Source organism: Lethenteron reissneri, chromosome 63 (genome assembly GCF_015708825.2).
Source record: "Lethenteron reissneri isolate LAM-NWPU_2019-01 chromosome 63, ASM1570882v1, whole genome shotgun sequence".
In the NCBI taxonomy this organism is placed as follows: Eukaryota; Metazoa; Chordata; class Hyperoartia; order Petromyzontiformes; family Petromyzontidae; genus Lethenteron; species Lethenteron reissneri.
Genome location: NC_083841.1, coordinates 7,701,123 through 7,722,369, shown reverse-complemented (window position 1 = coordinate 7,722,369; position 21,247 = coordinate 7,701,123). Strand labels below are relative to the sequence as shown.

At 48.8% G+C, this 21,247-nt stretch overlaps 1 protein-coding gene across 1 annotated transcript; it reads right to left on the bottom strand.

Annotated features, from left to right (window-relative positions):
- Positions 1-1,159: 1,159 nt before the first annotated feature.
- On the bottom strand, positions 1,160-18,173 carry LOC133358870 (cAMP-dependent protein kinase type I-alpha regulatory subunit-like). Its single transcript, XM_061577327.1, has 10 exons — positions 18,003-18,173; positions 15,239-15,439; positions 13,232-13,323; positions 11,113-11,174; positions 9,999-10,045; positions 8,770-8,928; positions 7,847-7,907; positions 6,901-7,022; positions 6,400-6,481; positions 1,160-5,906 (listed from the first exon to the last, which is right to left on the bottom strand). The coding sequence occupies exons 1-10, from the start codon at positions 18,159-18,161 to the stop codon at positions 5,734-5,736; spliced, it is 1,158 nt and encodes a 385-aa protein (XP_061433311.1). The 5' UTR covers positions 18,162-18,173; the 3' UTR covers positions 1,160-5,733.
- Positions 18,174-21,247: the final 3,074 nt, after the last annotated feature.

Genomic DNA, 21,247 nt, shown 5'->3' with positions numbered 1-21,247 from the left:
TGGTGTCACGGGAATTCAACTCACTACTCTCTCTCTACAGCCTCCTTATAATGGTCCCAAGGTCAGCTTTGACCAAGTTCGACCTTGGTCATCGTTTTGACACAATCACAGGGATTTCGATGCCAATGTGGGTGATAATGGGCCTATGTTGACTTTTGGGGCAGCTTGGGAGTATTTTTCGGGATGCGTTCAGTGTGCTCCCACGTTGATCTTTGGAAACGATGCCATGGTCCGGGCTGTAGTCACGTTGCGAGTGAGCATAGTGGAAAGTTGCTCACTGCTTGGGATCGAAAATGAGATGCAGATCTTCAGCATACATCCATTCAGTGAGGTCTTCGCCGATGGCCCGATCTACTGCATAGCCCAGATAGTATGGTGCCTGTTAAAGTCACTAGAATAGGTGAGGAAAGAGCAGGAGAGTGGTAACGAGTCAGAGTTACTTGATTACACTCGGCAGCTTGATGTGTTAATTATGCGAGTTTGTGTTGATCCGTGTTGATCCTGATTGGTGCAGTAAGACGGGGAGCGTGGAACATGGGTGGGAGCAGAACTGGCTCATAGAACCTAAGGCTCCCTTGGGATTCTTAGTGTTCAGTAACAATACATGAGGCTCAGAGCAAGACGAAAGCTCCCTTGGAATGCTTAGGGTTCAGTGATAATGCATGGGACATCACAGCGGCCAGATGTCAATTCCCTCGCCTGGTATGCAAGTCGTGGGTTTGATCCCGACCCTCACCGATGTCTGTATATTTGCAGTTTGCGTGTTCTCTCTCCACGTGGTTGTATGGATTTCTCTCAGCCCTGTTATTTCTCTCCCCTTTTAAAGTATTTAGTTGCAATACATTTACACATAAGCCACTATGTTGAGCGACCATTTGTGGCCAGGTCGCTTCTGAACAGAGCTATATAGCTCAGTGGTCCTTACATGGCAAAATAAACGATTTTAGTTGAGTTTAAATGCATGAGGCTGATATGACCTGACAAAGGCTCCCATGGGTTTCTTAAGGTTCAGTGATAATGCCTGAGGCTCAGAGCCAGACTAAGGCTCCCTTGATATTCTTAGGGTTCAGTGGGGAGGCCCTCATCCAGCAGTGGATTTACACCAGGGGCTTAATGCAACAGTTTTCAATGGCAGAGGCAATCCTACTATAACACAACACATTTTTAAAATATTTTATTAAAGTTTAAGAAAAAAAATCGAAATACTTTCATATTCAGAGTCATGTATAATTAAAGCCAATGTCTACAACGTTGCTAAACAATGATATATGAACTTAATACAAATGTATGCTGTTAGGTAATAAACTTTGAACATAAATGACTTCACACTGTATATAAGGTATTATTTAAAGGTAGACAGTTTGACAATATGGTACATTTGTGGCTGAGTAAACCTAGACATTGCCCAGTACACGTACTGCTTTGTTTATACAGGTGATGTCCCATTTAAATGCATGGTCACTTACGACTGATGTCCTTTATTTAACCAGGTGAACACCCACTGAGAGGCTCATAATGGTTTGCGAGACTCTTGACGAGCAAACTTAAGAAGAGTTCTCGGTTAAATTCCTGGTCTGCCAATGGTCGGGTGTTCTATCCTTCCCCTAGGTCTACTCAGCCATTACACAATGATTATAATCAGGTGTCGATTGACAGACAGGGTAAACACTGGTGCGATGGAGAGTAAGATATATAAAAAAAATACACGCGCCACTATTGTATCTCACTTAAATCAAAAGCCAAATTCCACCAACACTGATCGCCAACGGAAGCCAATGTGCGTAGAACTCCGCTCGAGTCTCTGCTTGTAAATAAAAACGTGTCTTTGTCCTTCGGGCCACCTCCCCGTTGGCTTTCCACACCAACATCACCGAGCGGTTTTTGTTGAAGCACAAAAACACCGTGGACCGGTTACGACCCCCTGGTGTTCATCAGCAGAGTAGACACAGGTTCGTTAAAGACAAACGCTGCCGACTGTTGATCTGGAAAGCCAATAGGCTGATGGAACTAAACCACGAGGGTTATTGTTCTTATTAGTCGAGACACAGAAGAGATCTGCTTTCACAGGGCGTTCGTTCGTCATTATGAGGGCACCGCTTGCAGTGCTGGAAGAATGTCTGCTGCTGTGCCAGGGTGTTTACGAGGTCGGGTTCAATGACAAACTAAACCGGGCATTCGAAGAAACGCGTAACATTAACGCACTATCGCCCCAGCCGTGTACATATATATTCGTCAGAGGTGTGGACTCGAGTCATGTGACTTGGTCTCGAGTCAGACTCGAGTCATGAATTTGATGACTTCAGACTCGACTTGGACTTGCATAACAATGACTTTGTCCCACCTCTGATATTCGTACAAAGATACCCCGTAAAGCCTCAACAGTCTTTTTCGAAAAGTGTTGTTAGCGAGTAGCACCTACGAAGGCTGGCATGACACACGAGGGGGTGGGATGGCCAGCACTAGTGGTGATGTTTACACATCACAACCGGTACTCATTTGAAGCAGTCAACCCAGTGGAAGCCCAGAACTTTTTTCCCAAACGTACATTGCCAACCAATCGGAGGTGTTGGGGAAGGACAACAAACTAAACAGAAAAAGAAGCTCAGATCATCATCACCGAGTGTTGGCCATGAGCCGAAATTGAACTCGGTTCTACTGGTCACGAGCAACATTAAACAATGCACACGGGCACCGTTGAGCAAACGAGCGACGATCGATTGGAAGTTCGGCAGCACGCCACGCATGGCTCATTATAAAGAGGCAACAATACTGTCGTTGCCTTCACCCATAATGCTAGATGCCCACGCATCTTGAGTGTCTCCGTTATGAAGCCAGGAGTGTGTACCTGTGGTGTGCTGCATGTGTACACGATGGATAATGGTAGTTAGTGTCTGCACAGACTGGGACCACCGCGGTATCATTGTTAACGATACTTTGGGATGTCAAATTTCGCGATATTCACGACACCAGGTTTCCCACGACTTTGTAATTGCGTTACAAATTTTATCCTATCGTTGCTGTGATTCGCTAGATTTCCAGGATGAATGGATATTGCTCGAAAAAGTCCTTCAGGTGCGGGTCACTCAACGCGAGCCGTGTTACTGACATCACAACGAGTAGCTGCTTGTAACAGGACGCGCCTGTCAGTAAACGGTGAAGTTGAATAATCACCGTGCTCTCAATTACCCCGGAATTTTTTTTTTACTAAATATTATCTTCATGGGTCAGAGCTGTTTTCTTCAGGAACTTAAATTATCATCATCAACTTTAATTATGGTTCGCTCTTGAATATTTTGTTCGCAAATGAAATACTTTAGGAAAACATTTACAAACCACAGATAGGATATGGCGATATTTTGTGCGAATCAGATGCGACAATGGTCGTCGCATCTGATCTTGGCGGCAGCGCAGTGAAAACACTTCCTGCCTCGCAGAAATAGAGTCCAGGGTTTGATTCCCGACTCAGGTGCCCATATCCGCTTTCTGCATTAGGTTTCCCTCTGGGTTCTCCAGTTTCCTTCCATAGCTTAAAAAACACGTTCCTTCGGAGTGGGCAGGTAGAAACTTGGTTGGACAGCGCATTCGTGCACGGCAGAAAGCTCGCGGTCACGTGACGCACTTCAACCAATCCGAGAGCGTACATGTTTGGGAGGGGCTATGCACGACAGACAAATAATCCCTGGTGGGCAGTGTGGAACTGTTGTTCCTACCTGTAAAAACCCAACCATACAATGTAACTGGTATTGGCCAAAGACATTCCAATGTAAAAAGTTTAAATTACCTGCTAATTACTCAATTGGGATTACAAAGAGCAATACTGAACACCAACCCCGACTGTTAAAAGTTAGCAGGACCCTCCTCACAAAGGGTTTTGAGGCTCGGTGATGCTTTCATGGGGAAACGTATTAACAATATCGTATGACGCGATGTAGTATCGCCAAATGATAGCAACCTTTAGTACGATGGACCAGTCCTTGTGCATATCGATCGTGATGCGTATGAGGGGGACAATGAACGGCACGAATTATGGGTGAAGAGCTGGGATACAAATCATACGGAGGCACTTGTTTGTAGATTCAAAGTTTGGTTAAAATACACTCTGAGACTTGAGTGTAAACACATACACACAGACACGCATGCGTACATACAAAGACAAAGATTCCCATATATCGGCTTAACAGACTGTTGGGGCAAGTGCTGTTAGCAAGTAGCACCTATGAAGGTCGGTATGAGGGGGTGGGTGGCTAATACCATGCCCGGCCGCCTTTGTCTCCCCAGCGGGCTTGTTTACACACCACACCAGGCACTCATTTAAGGATGGGTCGACCTAGGGGAAAGGTGGGGGATCGGTTCAGATAATCATCACTGGTGTTGGCCGTGAGCGGGAATCGAAACTCGGGTCACCGGGTTCGTAGCACAGCATGCTAACCGCTACACTAGATACTCCCCACAGAGACAAAGATCTTCCATATAGCCTTAACAGACTGTTGGGGCAAGTGCTGTGAGCGAGCACCCACAAAGACATGCATACACACACATAAGGATACAGACCGACACACCAATATACACACGTACAAAGGTAAACACATGTACCCAGGGCTTAATTTCTACACTGAATATTGGACGTGGTGTGCACGGAGAGGCACATATTTGCTGGCAGAATGGTGTCGGTGACCTGTGACTAGCAGTATCCACAGCTGTTCGAGAGAGGTATACTGGATGTGGTGTGCCACATTTCGAAAATGGAAGCGTCTGCACGTACATATTGACCGGCGCATACGCTATGTGTAAACGCACAAAGCGAACAAAAAGCGCGTGCACAGACATATGAACGTGCCTATACAGACACATGCATTCACACACAGATGCACTTACATGTAAGCATAGACAAAGATCCCCCATGTAGCCAACACAGATTGTAGAGGGAATTGCTGTGAGCAACTATTAAGGCTACCATGGCACAAGATGAGGGGGTGGTGCTCCTGTTTAATTCCACACGAGGTACTCAGTTAAGGCTGAATAAACCTAAATGATTCCCAGGACAAGATGAGATCATTTCCACTGATATTAACCATGGCGGGGAATCAAACTTAGGTCGCCGAGCTCATCGTTAAAAGCGACAACTGCACCACCACTCCCCAAAAGGAGACACTCACTCACACAAAGACAGACACAAAGACAAAGACTCACACTCGAGTTACATAGGCATACGAACACACGGAGAAAAGACACTCACACAGAAACAGAGGGACTCGCACACAGACACACAGAGGAACACAGACATAAAAGCCTTTTCTCCAGGAAGACGCACAGAAACCCAATGACACAAACACAGCGTCACACAGATACACTCACACACACACAGTATCACAGATACACTTACACATACAGACTCACTCTCTCAATGATACTCGCACAGACTCTCAAGACTCGCTGCTCTCGCAGACACCGGCAGAGACACTGACAGATGAACAGAGACTCTCACACGGAGACTCTCACACGGATAACACTGACAGAGATGCCGATAGACACTCTCACACGGAGACACTAACAGAGACACTTAGAGACGCACAAAAAAACTCTGACACACAGACTTTGTCACATGGAGACACGAACAGAGATGCCGACAAGACACAGACAAAATCTCTTACACGGATAATGACAGATGCTGATAGACAGACTTGCTAACACGGGGACAGTGACAGAGACGCTGATAGATGCACACAGAGACTCTCACACGGAGAGAGACACGAAGCTGTTGTACTGCTGGATGTTCCGCTTGAGGATGCTGGAGCAGGGCCCCATGACCCTTTCGAAGCGAGGCCGGTCCAGCTTCACGCACTTGAGCTGGCTGCGAGCCACCACCGTGGCCGCTCGCGGGCGGTCCAGCAGCAGAGCGATCTCTCCTGGCATTGCACACAGAGCCCAGCGTCACACGCAGCGCCACACGCAGCCCCACACGCAGCACCGTGGCACGCACAGCAATAGTGTCACACACAGAAATAGTGTCACACACAACAGCTACTCATACACCCAGCGTCACTCGGCACAAAACATTAAACAATCACCGGCATGATCTATCCACTGCTGGATGAAGGCCTCCCCAAATCCTGCGCTGTAACAATCCACAAGCACCTGCTCTACACACGAGCCGATTTCATCATCGTTCCATTGCCGCTGTCTCCTTCTTGCCCCCACCCATGTCTCCCTTCCCCTCCTCCCCGTGTCTCTATCCTCCTACCCGTGTCTCCCTCCCCCTCCTTCCCGTGTCTCCCCCTCCTCGTGTCTCCCTCCCCCTCCTCGTGTCTCCCTCCCCCTCCCTTAGTCTCCCTCCCCCTACTCCCGGTGTCTCCGTTCCCTCCTCCCAGTGTCTCCACTCCCGCTCCCCGTGTCTCTCACCGAAGTAGTCAGAGGGGCCGAGCCGTCCGACCTCCACAAACTCGTCGCTCTCTGCGCGACGCTGCAGCACGGCCGCGGAGCCCTGGACACGGACGGGCGGTGGGGGCGGGAGTGTGAACAGGTGTCTGTGTGTGGCAATGTGTGTCTGTGTAAGTATTAGTGTGTCGGTTTTTTTGTCTGTGTATCAATGTATGTCTGAGTAAGTAGCAGTGGATGTGTCTGTGTGTCTTTATGTGCATGTCTCAATGTACGTATGCATAAGTATCTGTGCATGTCTCATGTCTGTGTGTGTCTCAGTGTGTCTCAGTGTGTGTCTCAGTGTGTCTCTGTGCGTGCGTGTCTCTGTGCGTGCGTGTCTCTGTGCGTGCGTGTCTCTGTGCGTGCGTGTCTCTGTGCGTGCGGGTTTCTGTGCGTGCGTGTCTCTGTGCGTCCGTGTCTCTGTGCGTCCGTGTCTCTGTGCGTGTCTCTGTTGCGCGTGTCTCCGAGTGTGTCTCTTGTGACCTCTGTGATGATGTAGAAGTCGTCCCCACGTTCCCCCTGCACCACGATGTTCTCCCCGTCCTGGAATTGAACCGGTTCCAGGGCATCGGCCACAGTGAGACGCTCCCACTTGTCCAGGGATTCTGAAAAAGATAAACACAAAGATCCCCCATATAGCCTTCAACAGACTCTTGGGGCAAGTGGTATCAGCGAGTAGCACCTATGAAGGCCGGCACGGCACATGAGGGTGTGGGTGGCCAGCACCAAGCGTGGCCGACTTTGCTTCTCCAGCGGCGATGTATCCGCACTGCATCTGGATGAGTTGACCTAGGGGAGGTTCCGGAGCAGTTCAGATGTTTGTCACCGATTTTGGCTATAAGCGGGGATTGAACTCTGCTCACTGGGCTCGTAGTGCAAAGCGCTAACCACTACACTACCGCTCCCCATGTCACACACAAAGACAAAGATTCCCCGTATAGCCTTAACAGACTGTTGTGTCATGTGCTGTTAGCGAGCACCCATTTAGGACAGCACGGCACACAAGGGGGTGGGTGGTCAGCACTACGCCCGGCCGCCTTTGTCTCCCCAGTGGCGATGTGTTTACACACCGCACAAGGTACCCATTTGAGGCCGAGTCGACCTCGGGAAGGCCCAGAACCGGTTCAAATAATCGCCACTGGAGTTGGCCATGAGCGGGAATCGAACTCATGTCGCTGGGTTCGTAGTGCAGCCGTGTTAACCGCTACACTACCGCTTCCCCATAGACACGAATACACTCGCACACACACGGCAACATTCACTGAGAAACAAGACACGAATACACTTCACAGACACGGAGACGTGCGCGCGCACACACACACACGAATACAATCACAGAGCAACTCAGAGGCACGGACACACACAATGGCAGACACGCATAGACTACTACACTACCGTTCCCCACGTCACAGTGACCACACGCACTCACCGAGTATGGATACTTTGCTCAAAAACTCTTCATACATCTTCCTCTTCCGCAGAGTGCTTCCCTGTACACACACAACACACATCGTATACCGGTGTAAGTGTCAATAGGTGTATATCGCCATCTGTGTACGTATAGATCTCAGTTTGTGTTTATCTACATAAGTGCGTATCTATATTTGTGTGTGCTTCGGCATGTGTGTATGTGTATACCCGTTGTCTCTGTGTGTATCTATGTTCATCTCTGGGTGGCTAAAATGCAGCAAGTCGGCACAGTAGGGGGTACAGCTGGTGCATCTACCAGTCATCTCAGTCAGCCAGCCCATGGCACCTGGGTCTATCCCGTGACCTCCTGTCAGCGAGTCTTCGACGACACTTCACGTGGCCTCAAAGTGCACGTGGCCTGGCACAGGCGCCGTGATGACATCACTGTCACTTAGTGGTGAATGGCGGGTATTGCTATCTCTGTATGCATCTGTGTGCATCTCTATGCTTGTCTCTCAGCCAAGAGGATGCATCTTTAGCTGCCTGTGTGCATCTCCCTGTGTCTCTGGCTCTCTGTGCAGATCTCCCTGTAGCTGTTTTCATCTCTGTGCATATATCTCTGCGCATATATACAGCATGGATGCGTTCCTGAAAGGTGCGACGACGAATATCGAAACGTAAAACAAAGCGATTTACAGGGTAGGTGATGGCGAAAGCTGAGGTGATGGATACGGGAAAGGATGACCGATGATGCTGTCAGCTGAGTGTGAGTTGAGGCGACGTAAATCTGGTCGTGGTGTTATAAAAGTGATGTACTTGCCAAACAACGTAAAAGTGGATGCGTAAATGGAGGTCTGATTGTATCTCTGCGTGTGTAATTCTGCATGTGCATGTCTGCGGTGTATTTCTGCGGCGTATCTCTGCCCGGGTATCTCTGCGCACCATGAGGATTCTCCGGTAGCTGTCTCTGTCGATGCCCCACAGTTTGATGTCGCTCCGCGCTTTTACGGTGGCGGCACGAGGAGTCCCATAGATCAGCGCCAGCTCCCCAAAGCTGCCCCCGTCCCCTATGGAGCCCACCCAGTCACCCCCCACGTACACCTACACACACACAGGGGGGGAGAAATAAAGATATACTTATAGACAGATACACAGCCACCAACGTACACTGACACGCCATGGGAGAGACATACATAGAGAGATACAAAGATCCCCCTCATAGCCTTAACAGACTGTTGGGGCAAGTGCTGTGAGCGAGTGGCAGCTAGGAAGGCCGGCATGACACGAGGGGGTGGGTGGCTAAAACCATGATTGGCCCACCTTTGTCTCCCCAGTGGTGATGTCAACACACCACACCAGGTAATCATTTAAGGCTTAGTCGATCTAGGGGAGGTCCAGGACCGGTTCAGATAATCGTCACTCGCCGGGTTCGTAGCGCAATGAGCCAGCCGCTGCCCCACAGAAATACACACAGGTACACACAATAATAATAATTGAGTTCAATTGCGGTTTGAGCTATCGTTCATAAACTGCAGGGCTATAATACCGCAAGGCGCTGTGTTGCGAAGTCTACAAGAGTAGGGGGCGATGTTACTGCTGTGTCTGATCCCAATTGAGTAACTTGCCGTGTAAATGTAAACATTTTGCAATTTTTTACCGTGATGCCAGCACACGGTCGCCTGTTGCTCGTTCATAATGGCATGACGGGTTCTTTCACGTCCACTGTTTGTGAAGCGGACACCAGGCAGTATTTTACAGTTAACATGCACCGCAAAAGTAACTGGGGCAGCCTGCAGGTGTTGGTGGCCATGGGAGGGAATCGAACTCAGGTCGCTTGGATTTGTAGCGCAGTGGGCTAGACCCTGTAGTACCGCTCCTTCATACATAGAGAGGTAAAAGCCAAAGATTCCCCCATATAGCCTTCACAGATTGCTGAGGCAAGTGCTGTTAGCGAGCAGCACCTACGAAGGCCGGCACGGCACACGAGGGGGTGGGTGGCCAACACCACGGCGGGCCACCTTGGTGTCCCCAGTGGTGATGCTAACACACTACACAAGGTACTCATTTGAGGCTGAGTCGACCTCGGGGAGGCCCAGGATCGGTTCAGATAATCGTCACTGGTGTTGATGGCCGTGTGATCTAACGTGGAGAGGGAACACAAGGACACTCACATCAACTTCTCCCTGATCCAGAACGTAAAAATTATCCCCTTCATCACCTGCAAATACACATCATCCTCATCAGGATCATCCTCATCGGCATCATAATCATCAGCAGCAGCAATATTGTTAATATCATGATACATATATAATTTTAACACACAGGCTTTTGTGACCAATATCATCCATAATAATGGCTGTCGCCTGATGAAGCTAGTTATAATTACTGGTGAAACATCGTACTCGGATTGTAAATGTTGTGGCTTGGCTCTCCAACACACCGGTGTGCTGTACTAGTGACGAATTGGCATGGTCTATTTACGTGACAACCCTTACTAACTGACTAGTTGGCTGTGTCGGGTGGTGGCGGGTTTTAACGACACATTTATATATTTACGCGATCTAACCCAAACCCCCCCCCCCTCTATTATGGATATACATCATCATGAACACAGGAGCAACAGTATTTATTACTATGAGCCAAGAATGTGTGTGTCCCGTGCGTGACGTCACTCCACGTAGGCCAGGCCCCCGCATTAATAGTCATGAACAGGTGACGTCCTCCACATGGACACCCCCCCCCCATTAATAATAATTATTAGTGGGTGACCCTCACGTCACGCGATCTCCGTAACGCTATTGAGACATTGAAGTAAAAAGGACGTCATTATGAACAAGGAATTATAACCTTTAAATTAAATAGCTCTGTGTCACCGTGGCCTTACAAACTGCACACGAATTGATGCAATGAATATCACGTCACGGTCTGCTTTTCGGTTGCAATTTTCAGATTTACTGCAATACACCCGTCCTTGGATGGACAAAAGGCTAGTTAACAACATAATCATCATCATTTGTAGATATATTAGCATTGGTAGCATAAAACTGGTCTCCTGGAGCTGAGTCTTGAGACCCTAAGACCCAGTCTCGTGCAGCCGAGTCTCAAGACTCTGAGACCCAGTCTCGTAGAGCCGAGTCTCAAGACCCTGAGACCCGGTCTCCTGGAGCCGAGTCTCAAGACCCTGGGACCCGGTCTCCTGGAACCGATTCTCAAGACACTGGGACCAGGGTCTCCTGGAGATGCGTATGATTCCGTGGGAAGGAGAGAGTTGAGAGAGCAGTGCACCTTGCTGTATGACGACGTCTCCGGCAATGTGTGTGACTGAGAACATCGCGTCAAATATGTCACTGTGGAACGAGAGAGATTCGCAAACCAGGTTACACACACACGCACGGTTAGGAATGGGTTGATGCCAAAAGCAGACAATGGTGCTGGCTACCCCACGTAATCATACACCGTTCCAACCTCAACGAGCCCTTGCTGACAGCCCCAGTTGAGAAATACTGAATTGGGATTTCCCGTAGCAAAATCCCCCCCCACACTCCGCCCCCTCCAGCGAAATAATCTAAATATTTATTCAGACTGGGGGAATCCGATGAGCTATGAAGCTCTTCTACACAGGTGTCGTCGGGGCAGGTCAGGATGCTACCACGCTGTCTGCTTCGCTCACGGCGGACGTTAAAGATCCCGTGACGTCATTCGCAAGGAGGTTGGCCATCGCGTGCCACCGGCGTCATGGCCCAAGTTGAGAAATTACACCGCCAAGAACTCGACTGGAATATACATGGCGATCATCGCATCCCTCCCAAAACAATTTGACAGGACCCTCCCTAATAAATGTTTGTGAGACTCAGAGGCTTTCCTTTTTAACTCTTTCCCGTTCTGATGACGTAGGTGTACATCATAAACATTTAACAGAAAAATGTAAAAGCTGAAATAAAATTACTTTATCGGTAGCGAGGCTCCCACAAGGCCATGCGGGAGGGCTATGTGTGGCACAATTTGGCGCCAGCTATCGTAGAGTGCGGCGGTCGTGTCGTTATAGTTCTTTGTGGTGAGTAACAATGTATTTAAAAACAACGGCGCTACGACGCCAATCTAAATAAAATTAATGCTGAGCCGCTTGCTCGCTCCGAGATTCAGCGGTGAATGGGACACCCATCCTACAACTTGCAGACATCTTGGCACGGGTCAAACAATTGCACTGCTTATGATACGGTAAAGGCCCGTTATAATGCGGCTCACGGCAGCATGGATTCAGGCACACCACGGGTCAAGCTTCCCAAAAAAAAATGTGTTCTAAACTTAACAACTTTTAACTAAACTTTGTATTTATTAGGAACAATGAAATATATTTATCTTACCAGGTAAGGCCCACTGAGCTATATAGTTATTTTTCAGAAGCAACCTGGCTATCACATATGATAGCTCAACGAAGTGGCTTGTCACGTGGAAATGTATAGCAGACAAATTATCTAAACGGTTGTTTCTAAATGTAGAGAGGACCCAGAAGAAAATCCACACGACCACGGGTAGAGAGAACATACAACTTCAAATATACAGGTGTAAGGGTCAGGATTGAATCCATGACCTCCTATATACCAGGCGAGTGAGTTACATCCCGCTACCGTTGCATATCCAGCCCCCACGTCCTGTCCTCTCAACTTTCTCTGTCACGAATGCGCAGTTGGACAGACACTGATACACATGGACAGATTCACACAGACACACGGACACACAGACATGGAAGACACACACAGAGACACAAATACAGACACAGAGACACAAATATCTCCTGTATAGCCTTAACAGACTGTTGGAGCAAGTGCTGTTAGCGAGCACCTATAAAGGCTGGCACAGCACACGAGGGGGTGGGTGGCCAGCACTACGCCCGGCCGCCTTTGTCTCCCAAGTGGCAATGTTTACACACCACATTAGGTACACATTTGAGGCTGAGTCGACGTAGCGGAGGCCCAGGACCAGTTCAGATAATCGTCACTGGTGTTGGCGGCCGTGAGCGGGAATCAACTCGGGTCGCCGGGTTCGTAACACAGCCGCATTAACCGCTACACTGTTGCTCCCCACAGACACGAATACACTCGCTCACACACACGGAAACATTCACATAGAAAGAGACACGAATACACTTCACAGACACGGAGACACACACAGACAAGAGAGACAGAGAATCACAGAGAGATACGGACACACGCAGACAACAGGAGACGTACGCAGACACATATATACAGACACGGAGACACAGTCACGAAGGCAGACGCGGAGACACGGGAAACAAGCAGAGACACGCATTTTCAATCGCTAAACGGGCAGAAGCCTATAACGCGGGTGCTATTCGCATCCCTCGACAAATGCTCCATCGGACGTTCAGCAAAAGTTAAGGCACCTGCGTTCGGAGTCGTCGAGGTGAGAGAAGAGAACATTGCGAGCGATTGCTTTGGACAGGGCGGCCATGGTTTTGTAGTCCTTGGGGATGACCTGGTAGGAAAAGACAAGCGTTTGCTTCAGGAAATAAAACGGTTGTCCCTCTCTTAAAGAGACCGAGTCGATTCGGACTGCTGCTTAAAGCTCAACACAATGTAGCGAACTAGAGGCTGCTGGTGGGGATAGTTGCGGATTGATGGTGTTCTACGCAGATGAGTGGGAGTCTGGAACAGGGTGCCCACACACGCGGTGGAAGCGAATTTAGTGAGACTCTTCAATAAGCGTGTCGATGAGATTCCAAAATCCACCTGCCACTCGCAACCGAGCGAGCAAAATGGACCGCATGGCCCCCCAGCTCCCACTCGATTCGTATTCTTTTTTGTGTTCCGTGATTTTGAGACATGCATTTCAGATGCTTTAAAGAAAAAGAGAAATACACAGCAATACAAAGATCTCCTGTATAGCCATCTCAGACTGTTGGGAGTAAAGGCTGTTAGCAAGCACCTATAAAGGCCGGCACAGCACACAAAGGGGGTGGGCGGCCAGCACCATGCCCAGCCGCCTTTGTCTCCCTAGCGGTGATGTTTTACACCACATCAGGACCGGCTCAGATAATCGTCACTCGCCGGGTTCGTAGCGCAATGCACTAACCTCTGCCCCACAAAAATACAAACAGGTACACATAATAATAACCGAGTTAAATTGCTGTTTGCGCTATTGTTCATAAACTGCAGGGCTATCATACCGCAAGGCGCTATGTTGAGCTGCTGTGTCTGATGCCAATTGAGTAACTTGCCGAGTAAATGTAAACATTTTGCTAACTTTTACCGTGACGCCAGCACACGATCGCCTGTTGCTTGTTCATAAAGGCATATCACGGGATCGCAAACATCTGCAACGAGCAGATGAACCCCGCTTCCGTGGGGCCGCATCATGAGGATAACTTTTCAGAGTTATCGCGACCTCTCGTTTATGGACACACGCGCACACACAGGTGCTGCAGTAATAACCGGGAGGTCTGCAAGATTCTAACTGCAAACCTCTGCAACAGTCGAATCGCAAACCTCTGCAACAATGCTACCATTCAGGACCTTGCATTAGACACACGCACGGTCCGAGCCCTCGCATTAAAACCATCAACCTTAGTTGGAAGGCGTTAAAAATCGCACAGAAAAAACCCCAACGGAGGATTTACCCCTAAACTAAATTTTTTTTTTACTTTAACCAGGTAAGGCCCACTACATTTTATAGCTCTTTTTCAGAAGCAAACCTGGCCGCAACAAGCGTGCAAATACTCTGAATGCATGTTGATTATAAATGTGGAGGGAAAAACCGTAGCACCTGCAGAAATATCCACACAACCATGGGGAGAACACACAAACTCCAAATATACAGCAGGCATCTGGGTCGGGATCGAACGCACAACCTCCTGTATACCAGGCGAGGTAGTTAACATCTCCTAGCCACCGTGATTATGACAGAGAGACACGCAAACTCCAAGTATACAGCAGGCGTTAGGGTCAGGATCGAACCCACGACCTCCTGTATACCAGGCGAGGTAGTTAACATCTCCTAGCCACCATGATGATGTGATGCAGTCTACTGGCTATCACTGGCTGTGAATGTGTTCGGGATCAAACCCACGACCTCCTGTATATGAGACGAGGGAGTTAACATCTCATAGCCACCGTGATGATGATGACAGAGAGACACGCAAACTCCAAGTATACAGCAGGCGTTAGGGTCAGGATCGAACCCACGACCTCCTGTATACCAGGCGAGGTAGTTAACATCTCCTAGCCACCATGATGATGTGATGCAGTCCACTGGCTATCACTGGCTGTGAATGTGTTCGGGATCAAACCCACGACCTCCTGTATATGAGACGAGGGAGTTAACATCTCGCCAAAGCGGCGCCTCCAACAGCTCAAACCTCCCACGCTGGGCCCGATGCCTCCCTGCCTCTCACCTTGCGCTCGTAGCCCTTCACATCCTCCTCCGTGTAGACCTCGGCGCTCACCGCTCCGCGTCGGTTCCTCGTGGCGATCACCGGATTCGCGGTGGGAGAGGCGGCATTCACATCGTTGGCCGCGTTCCCACCCTCCTGCTGCTGCTTCTGCTGCTGCTTCTGTTGTTTCTCCTGCTGCTGCTCATGCTGCTCCTGTTCCTGCTGCAGTGTGGGTGAGTGGAGGGTGATGGCAAGGATGTAGGGCATGGTGAGCCTTGCTCAATCCACTGCTAAATGATGACCTCCCTCCCCAAAGTCGGCACAACCTCTCACAATGTGATAGAACAATCCACCCAGCCGGCACCTGCACAGCAGCCGATTTCATCGCTCCATCTCTGAGCCGCCGTGCCTCCCTGCCGCTGCTCCGATTTCTGGCTCGCTTGTAGACTTAAGTAGTTTGCACGTGCCTAGTAACCACAGCTATAGGGAGAGTGAGTATATTATGTGGTGTGCTGAGCAAAGACATTTTTTCTGGTCTGGTGGCCATTCTTGCTGAGGCACAGGTGCTGCCACTGTGCTACCGTGCCGCCCGATTGGAGATATGTGGTTATGACAGGAGATGCGTGGGCTTTATTCGTGCGAAAGAGTATTGTAATTGTGTACAGAGGTAGGTTTACACTAGGGAAGCCTCGGTTAACATTCAGAATAATCCTAATGTACAAAATAAATAGGCAGAAAGTACGCCTATTTATTAACATGTATCTCCACATAAAAAAGTATATATTATGTACACATCCCATTGGCCACATGGCCTTCTGGAAGTAGCACTGGTCCATAAGAGGCTTTTTGGGTTAGATCGTGTAAATACGTGTCGTTAAACCCACCACCACCCGACACAACCAATTAGTAAGGTTTGTCACATAAATAAAACAATGCCATTAGTTACTAGTTATGGATATTGGTCACGGAAGCCTACGCGTTAAACTGACTAGCATTGGTCCAACCGGTTTTGACATTCAAGTGTCTCATCAACAACGTCACATAGAGACCCACAAACTCACATACACCCAGAGCCACAAAGACACACACAAATGCATAGTCTCTGAGACCCACAAAGTCAGAGACTCACACTCAAGTAAAGACCCATAGTCACAGATATCCATAGACTCTGACCCATGAACTCACGCAGACCCATAGACTCAGACTCGTAGACTCTCAACAGACTCGAAGTCATACAGAGATCCATGAACTCGAGAGAAACCCAGAGACTTCGCAGATACTCTTAATGCATTCACAATTTTGCCGACTTTCAGCAACATTAGTCCTAACCAGCAACACAACCTCACGCTCTCCAAGTCTCAATCATATCGGTTCGCCCCTATCACGATAGTTACCCTACCCCAGCGGTCGGGAACCTATGGCTCGCGAGCCATATATGGCTCTTCCGGTGACGGCATATGGCTCCCAGACAATTTTGAGTTGAAAAAATAAAATAAAAAAAATAAAATCAGTTTGGAACGGATTTAAAAAAAAACTTGTAATATTGCTTAATAATACTGTGTCATTTGAAAGTAAACAGAAATTAGTTTTGAAGATAAATTTCACGGGTCACGGGTCCTGTGACCAGAAATCGCATTAAAAGTAAGACATATTTAATTTATTATATGTTAAAAATACTATATGGCTCTCAATGAAATATATTTAGAAATATTTGGCTTTTATGGCTCTCCCAGTCAAAAAGGTTCAGACCCCTGCCCTACCCAGACCCTCCGGCTCCCCCTCCTTACAGCCAATAGCGACACTCGCGGACCGCACTGTCAAGAGACCACGGGCGTCACTGTGTAACCAAGTGGGACATAAGAGTCTCATTCGCAAAGGTGAGCCTGGGGCAAGTGTTCCCGTGGGGGTGATGATTGCTGTTGCTACCTTAAACAATGCGAACTCAATCCCACTGAAGCTTGGAGAGTCGAATGGAGTTCAAATGAACTCACAAAACCACGTTGTGAAGGACCCAACGCTGACGGTTCACTGTTTGATCTTCAACGAAGCTCATGGTTCCCCCCCAACTCGCATCCACTGCCACTGTGGTCATGCAGAACAGACCGTACGACGTAGAACACAAATACATCCTGGCGCGGTCACCTGAATGTTTAGTTTAGAATGTGAACTTGTAGTTGTTACCCCGTATCTCCATCGGACATACGGGAAAAGTTATAATGCTGCTGCTTGTGATCACAACTGAGTGATTTTGAGGCCCTCTTAGCGGATCTTTAATATTAAACGTCCACGGGATCTTCAATATTAAACGTCCACGACCCATGAACTTACGCCCTGCTGTTCACCTGAGGACGGCTGCTTGCGTTGTGGCCGAAACGTCGTGAGAATTTTTTTTTTATTATTTCCCTTCTACGTGACTTTACCGAAAGAACCAAGAAGATGAATCCCTGCAGTCACAAAAGCTTTAAGTCGAAATTTTCGTCCACGAATATTTGACACCCGCGCCACGGGGCATTGCACGAGGGGGCGGGTGGGCGGAAGCGAAACCGCGAACGGCGGCGGCGAAGGATCTCACTCGGCTCTAGCGGACAAGTGCGAGAAAAAGAAGAGCTTTGCAGCTCATCGGATTCCACCAGTCCCGAGTCAAGATTCTGTATTCGCAGCTGCCGTTTTGTGGCGGGCGAGTTAGGAACACCGCTCGTCGTCAATAAAAACACACAAAGGAGAGTTGGAATTCGGCGGTGGCGGCGACGGCGGTGTGAGGGTGAGGAGAGAAACATAAAGACACCTTCTCTAGCTTCTCGAAGAACTCGCGTAGGAAGCGCATGGGCCGCTCGGGGCGCGCCACGCAGAGCTGTACGATGCAATCCTTGAGCAGCGCCTGGATGTTGTGCTTCTGCACGTAGCGCTCGCACTCGCGGACTCCCTGCTCCGCCGCAGCCGCCATCTTGCGTAGGGGTGGTGGGGGGAGGGGCGCGCGCCAAGCCTCCACTTCCGGTTTCCAAGTTAATTCCACTTCCGCTTCCGGCCCCGCGAAAATAATTAAAATTAAATTATATTTTTATAAATATTTCTATATGGATCATAGTGTTGGGTTTTAACGGCTTTTAGCGGGGGCGTTATTGTTTAGAATAATTTAGTTTTGGTTTGAGTTCGCGTTGAGGTCGACGCGAGCTTCCGGTTTAGAAGAGTGACGTGTACAGTAATAAATAAGAAAATTTGTAAATATTAGTGTCGTGATGGAATTGCTTTAAAAGTCTGTGTAAAGTTGTGTTAAGTAACAGAGAAAGTAGTTTGTTACGAACATTTTTTGAGTTTGGTGTTCGACTTCCGATGTTCGCGTCACCGTGACGAGGGCAACATAAAATAATATAAATACTCTTCATAGGGTAGTTGCATTAAGTTAAGAAATAACGTTATGTTAGATGATACAAGTCTGTAGTTAGATACGGTTTCAAGCTTTTTAACAATTTCGTTTGGTGTTGAGGGGAATCGTTTTCTAAATAAAAGTTTTAAAATTGGCGGGAGGCAATGGGTTTAGTTGTTGACAAAAGTATAACTTCAATTAAAACTATTGTCTTGAAGTGTGCCTTTGAGGTTTACTGTTAACTTCGTTTTAAATTCCCTAAGTTAGGACTGTGTTAAGGATTGTGCCGAATTTGAACGATGAAAAACTTTTAATTGCAAAAAAAAACAATTGCGTTGAGGGTGATTTCATCTTGCTGCTACACGACCACAATGTTGTGCGTGTAACTTGAGCCAAACTTTGCAATCTTATTTACCATCAAACTCTCGCTACAATTTCCTTGTAAAGGCGCATCGGCTCTTTTATCCCCAAGTTCGTAATAACGTACAAACTCTTTATGCATTACAACTTTCATTTTATTCTACACAACTATTTTGCCTTTCAAATCACATCTGGTAGGTAGCGAGCAGCATTTAAACATGCCCCGACTGCTGATGAGACCCAGAAATTCGAAACAGTGGCAGATGTTTTGCTTAAACAAAACACATTGTCCTGCGGAGGGAGCTGGTAGGAACGTCGGATTGATCGGTCAATGGCCTGCAGGGTCAACGGCGGCGTGGTGTATTCCGCAAATATGTCCGACTGTGAGGGCGGGCACAAGCCGGCGTGAGTAGGTGAAAAGTTGAGTTTTATAAGGGCACCACGGGGTGACCAGCCACCTCCCCACCCAGCCCCACCCCTCCCACCCCCCACCCAGCCCCACCCCCCACCCAGCCCTACCCTCCCCACTCTTCCCATCCAGCCCCACCCCTCCCACGCCCCACCCAGCCCCTCCCCACCCAGCCCCACCCCCCACCCAGCCCTACCCTCCCCACTCTTCCCACCCCTCCCACCCCCCACCCAGCCCTACCCTCCCCACTCTTCCCACCCAGCCCCTCCCCACCCAGCCCCTCCCCACCCTCCCCACTCTTCCCACCCAGCCCCTCCCCACCCAGCCCCACCCCCCACCCAGCCCCACCCCTCCCACCCCCCACCCAGCCCTACCCTCCCCACTCTTCCCACCCAGCCCCTCCCCACCCAGCCCCACCCCCCACCCAGCCCCACCCCTCCCACCCCCCACCCAGCCCTACCCTCCCCACTCTTCCCACCCAGCCCCTCCCCACCCAGCCCCTCCCCACCCTCCCCACTCTTCCCACCCAGCCCCTCCCTGCATGACGGACGGACGGACACAATAATCCCCTGTGGGCTGGTGCAACCAGGAGGTTCCTACCAGTATAATGCTGGGTTACATTGGCATGCAAAGCTAATATCGTGCCATGGGACTTACGCTACACTGGCGTTCTGATTATTAGAATACGTATACTGGAGAAATCCGATAAGCTATAAAGTTAGTTTTTTCACAGATGTGAATTAGTCCACGGGGCAACACTTTACAGCACCTGTGTATACGGCTAATACGAGATCTAAAATATATATTGATAACCTAACTTAACTTCGAATGGGTTTACAAATGTAACTTAATGGCCACACAGATTGGAAGCGGTAAAAGTGATTCCACCACTACTGGTGCCGACAGGCGAAGGGACATCTGGCTTGTTGCAGAGGTTTGCAGTTCAGTGGCCCGAGGGGCCGTCCATAAATGACGTCACGCGATTTTGGACGATTTTGACCCCCCATCGTCACACGGCGTCACAAAAAGTCAGACCCCCCCCCTCAAATATGACGTCACAAAGCTCTGCCCCTCCCCCCCCCCCAAAAAATGCTCCAAAACGATTCTAGATTTAAAGCTTTCGTGACTGCAAGGATTCATATTCTTAGGGTTTTTTTCGGTAAAGTCACGTAGGTAAAACATCAAAATTAATAAAAATAAAATAAAGATCACGACGTTAGCTGCTAATCTGGCTGTGACGGTCCCACCTGATGACGGAGACTTGTGTTGCCTCCGAAACGTCGTGATCTTTATTTTATTTTTTATTAATTTTGATGTTTTACCTACGTGACTTTACCGAAAAAAAACCTAAGAATATGCTTCAAATCGCTTTAAACTATTGTCATTGTAGTGCGTATTTAATGTGGCGCTGCACTTTGATGTTGTAGGAGTGTTGTTATAACAATCAGTGTTATAACAATTCTACATTTAAAGTTGTGCATTTTGATGTGACGTCACATTTATCGAACCCCCCTCCGCTCGTCACACATCGTCACAAATGTCTGACCCCCCCCCCCCCCACTAGGTGCGTGATGTTATTTATGGACGGCCCCCTACTCTTGCGGGTGACACGGGGATATTTCGCGTACGTTGGTGAAGTCGACGTCGCAGAGTTATTTTAAAGTTAATAACCCAGCGTGGCCGCCGGGGTTGAACCGCGAACTTCTACAACAGCTTCCGCAGGGCTGTATCACCACCCCAAATATGAACGTTAAGCCTCTCGTCTGCAACCTATCCATGCATCTTTAAAGCACGTGTCATGGCTGGAACTAGGCCTCGGCAAGGTAAGGTAAAAGTTAAAAGGTAAAAACGAGCCTATTTTTAAATCCTTTATATTAAGTTCGCTTGCTTGCTTGCG

What these genes read in the sequence shown, in the direction of transcription:
- LOC133358870 (XM_061577327.1), bottom strand. Translation starts at nt 18,161, where the DNA reads ATGGCGGCTGCGGCGGAGCAGGGAGTCCGCGAGTGCGAGCGCTACGTG. An exon ending in TGAAGGGCTACGAGCGCAAG is followed by an intron (nt 13,324 to 15,238) that starts GTGAGAGGCAGG and finishes TTTTCCTACCAG; the next exon opens with GTCATCCCCAAGGACTACAA. An exon ending in TGGATCAGGGAGAAGTTGAT is followed by an intron (nt 8,929 to 9,998) that starts GTGAGTGTCCTT and finishes GTGTGTGTGTAG; the next exon opens with GTGTACGTGGGGGGTGACTG.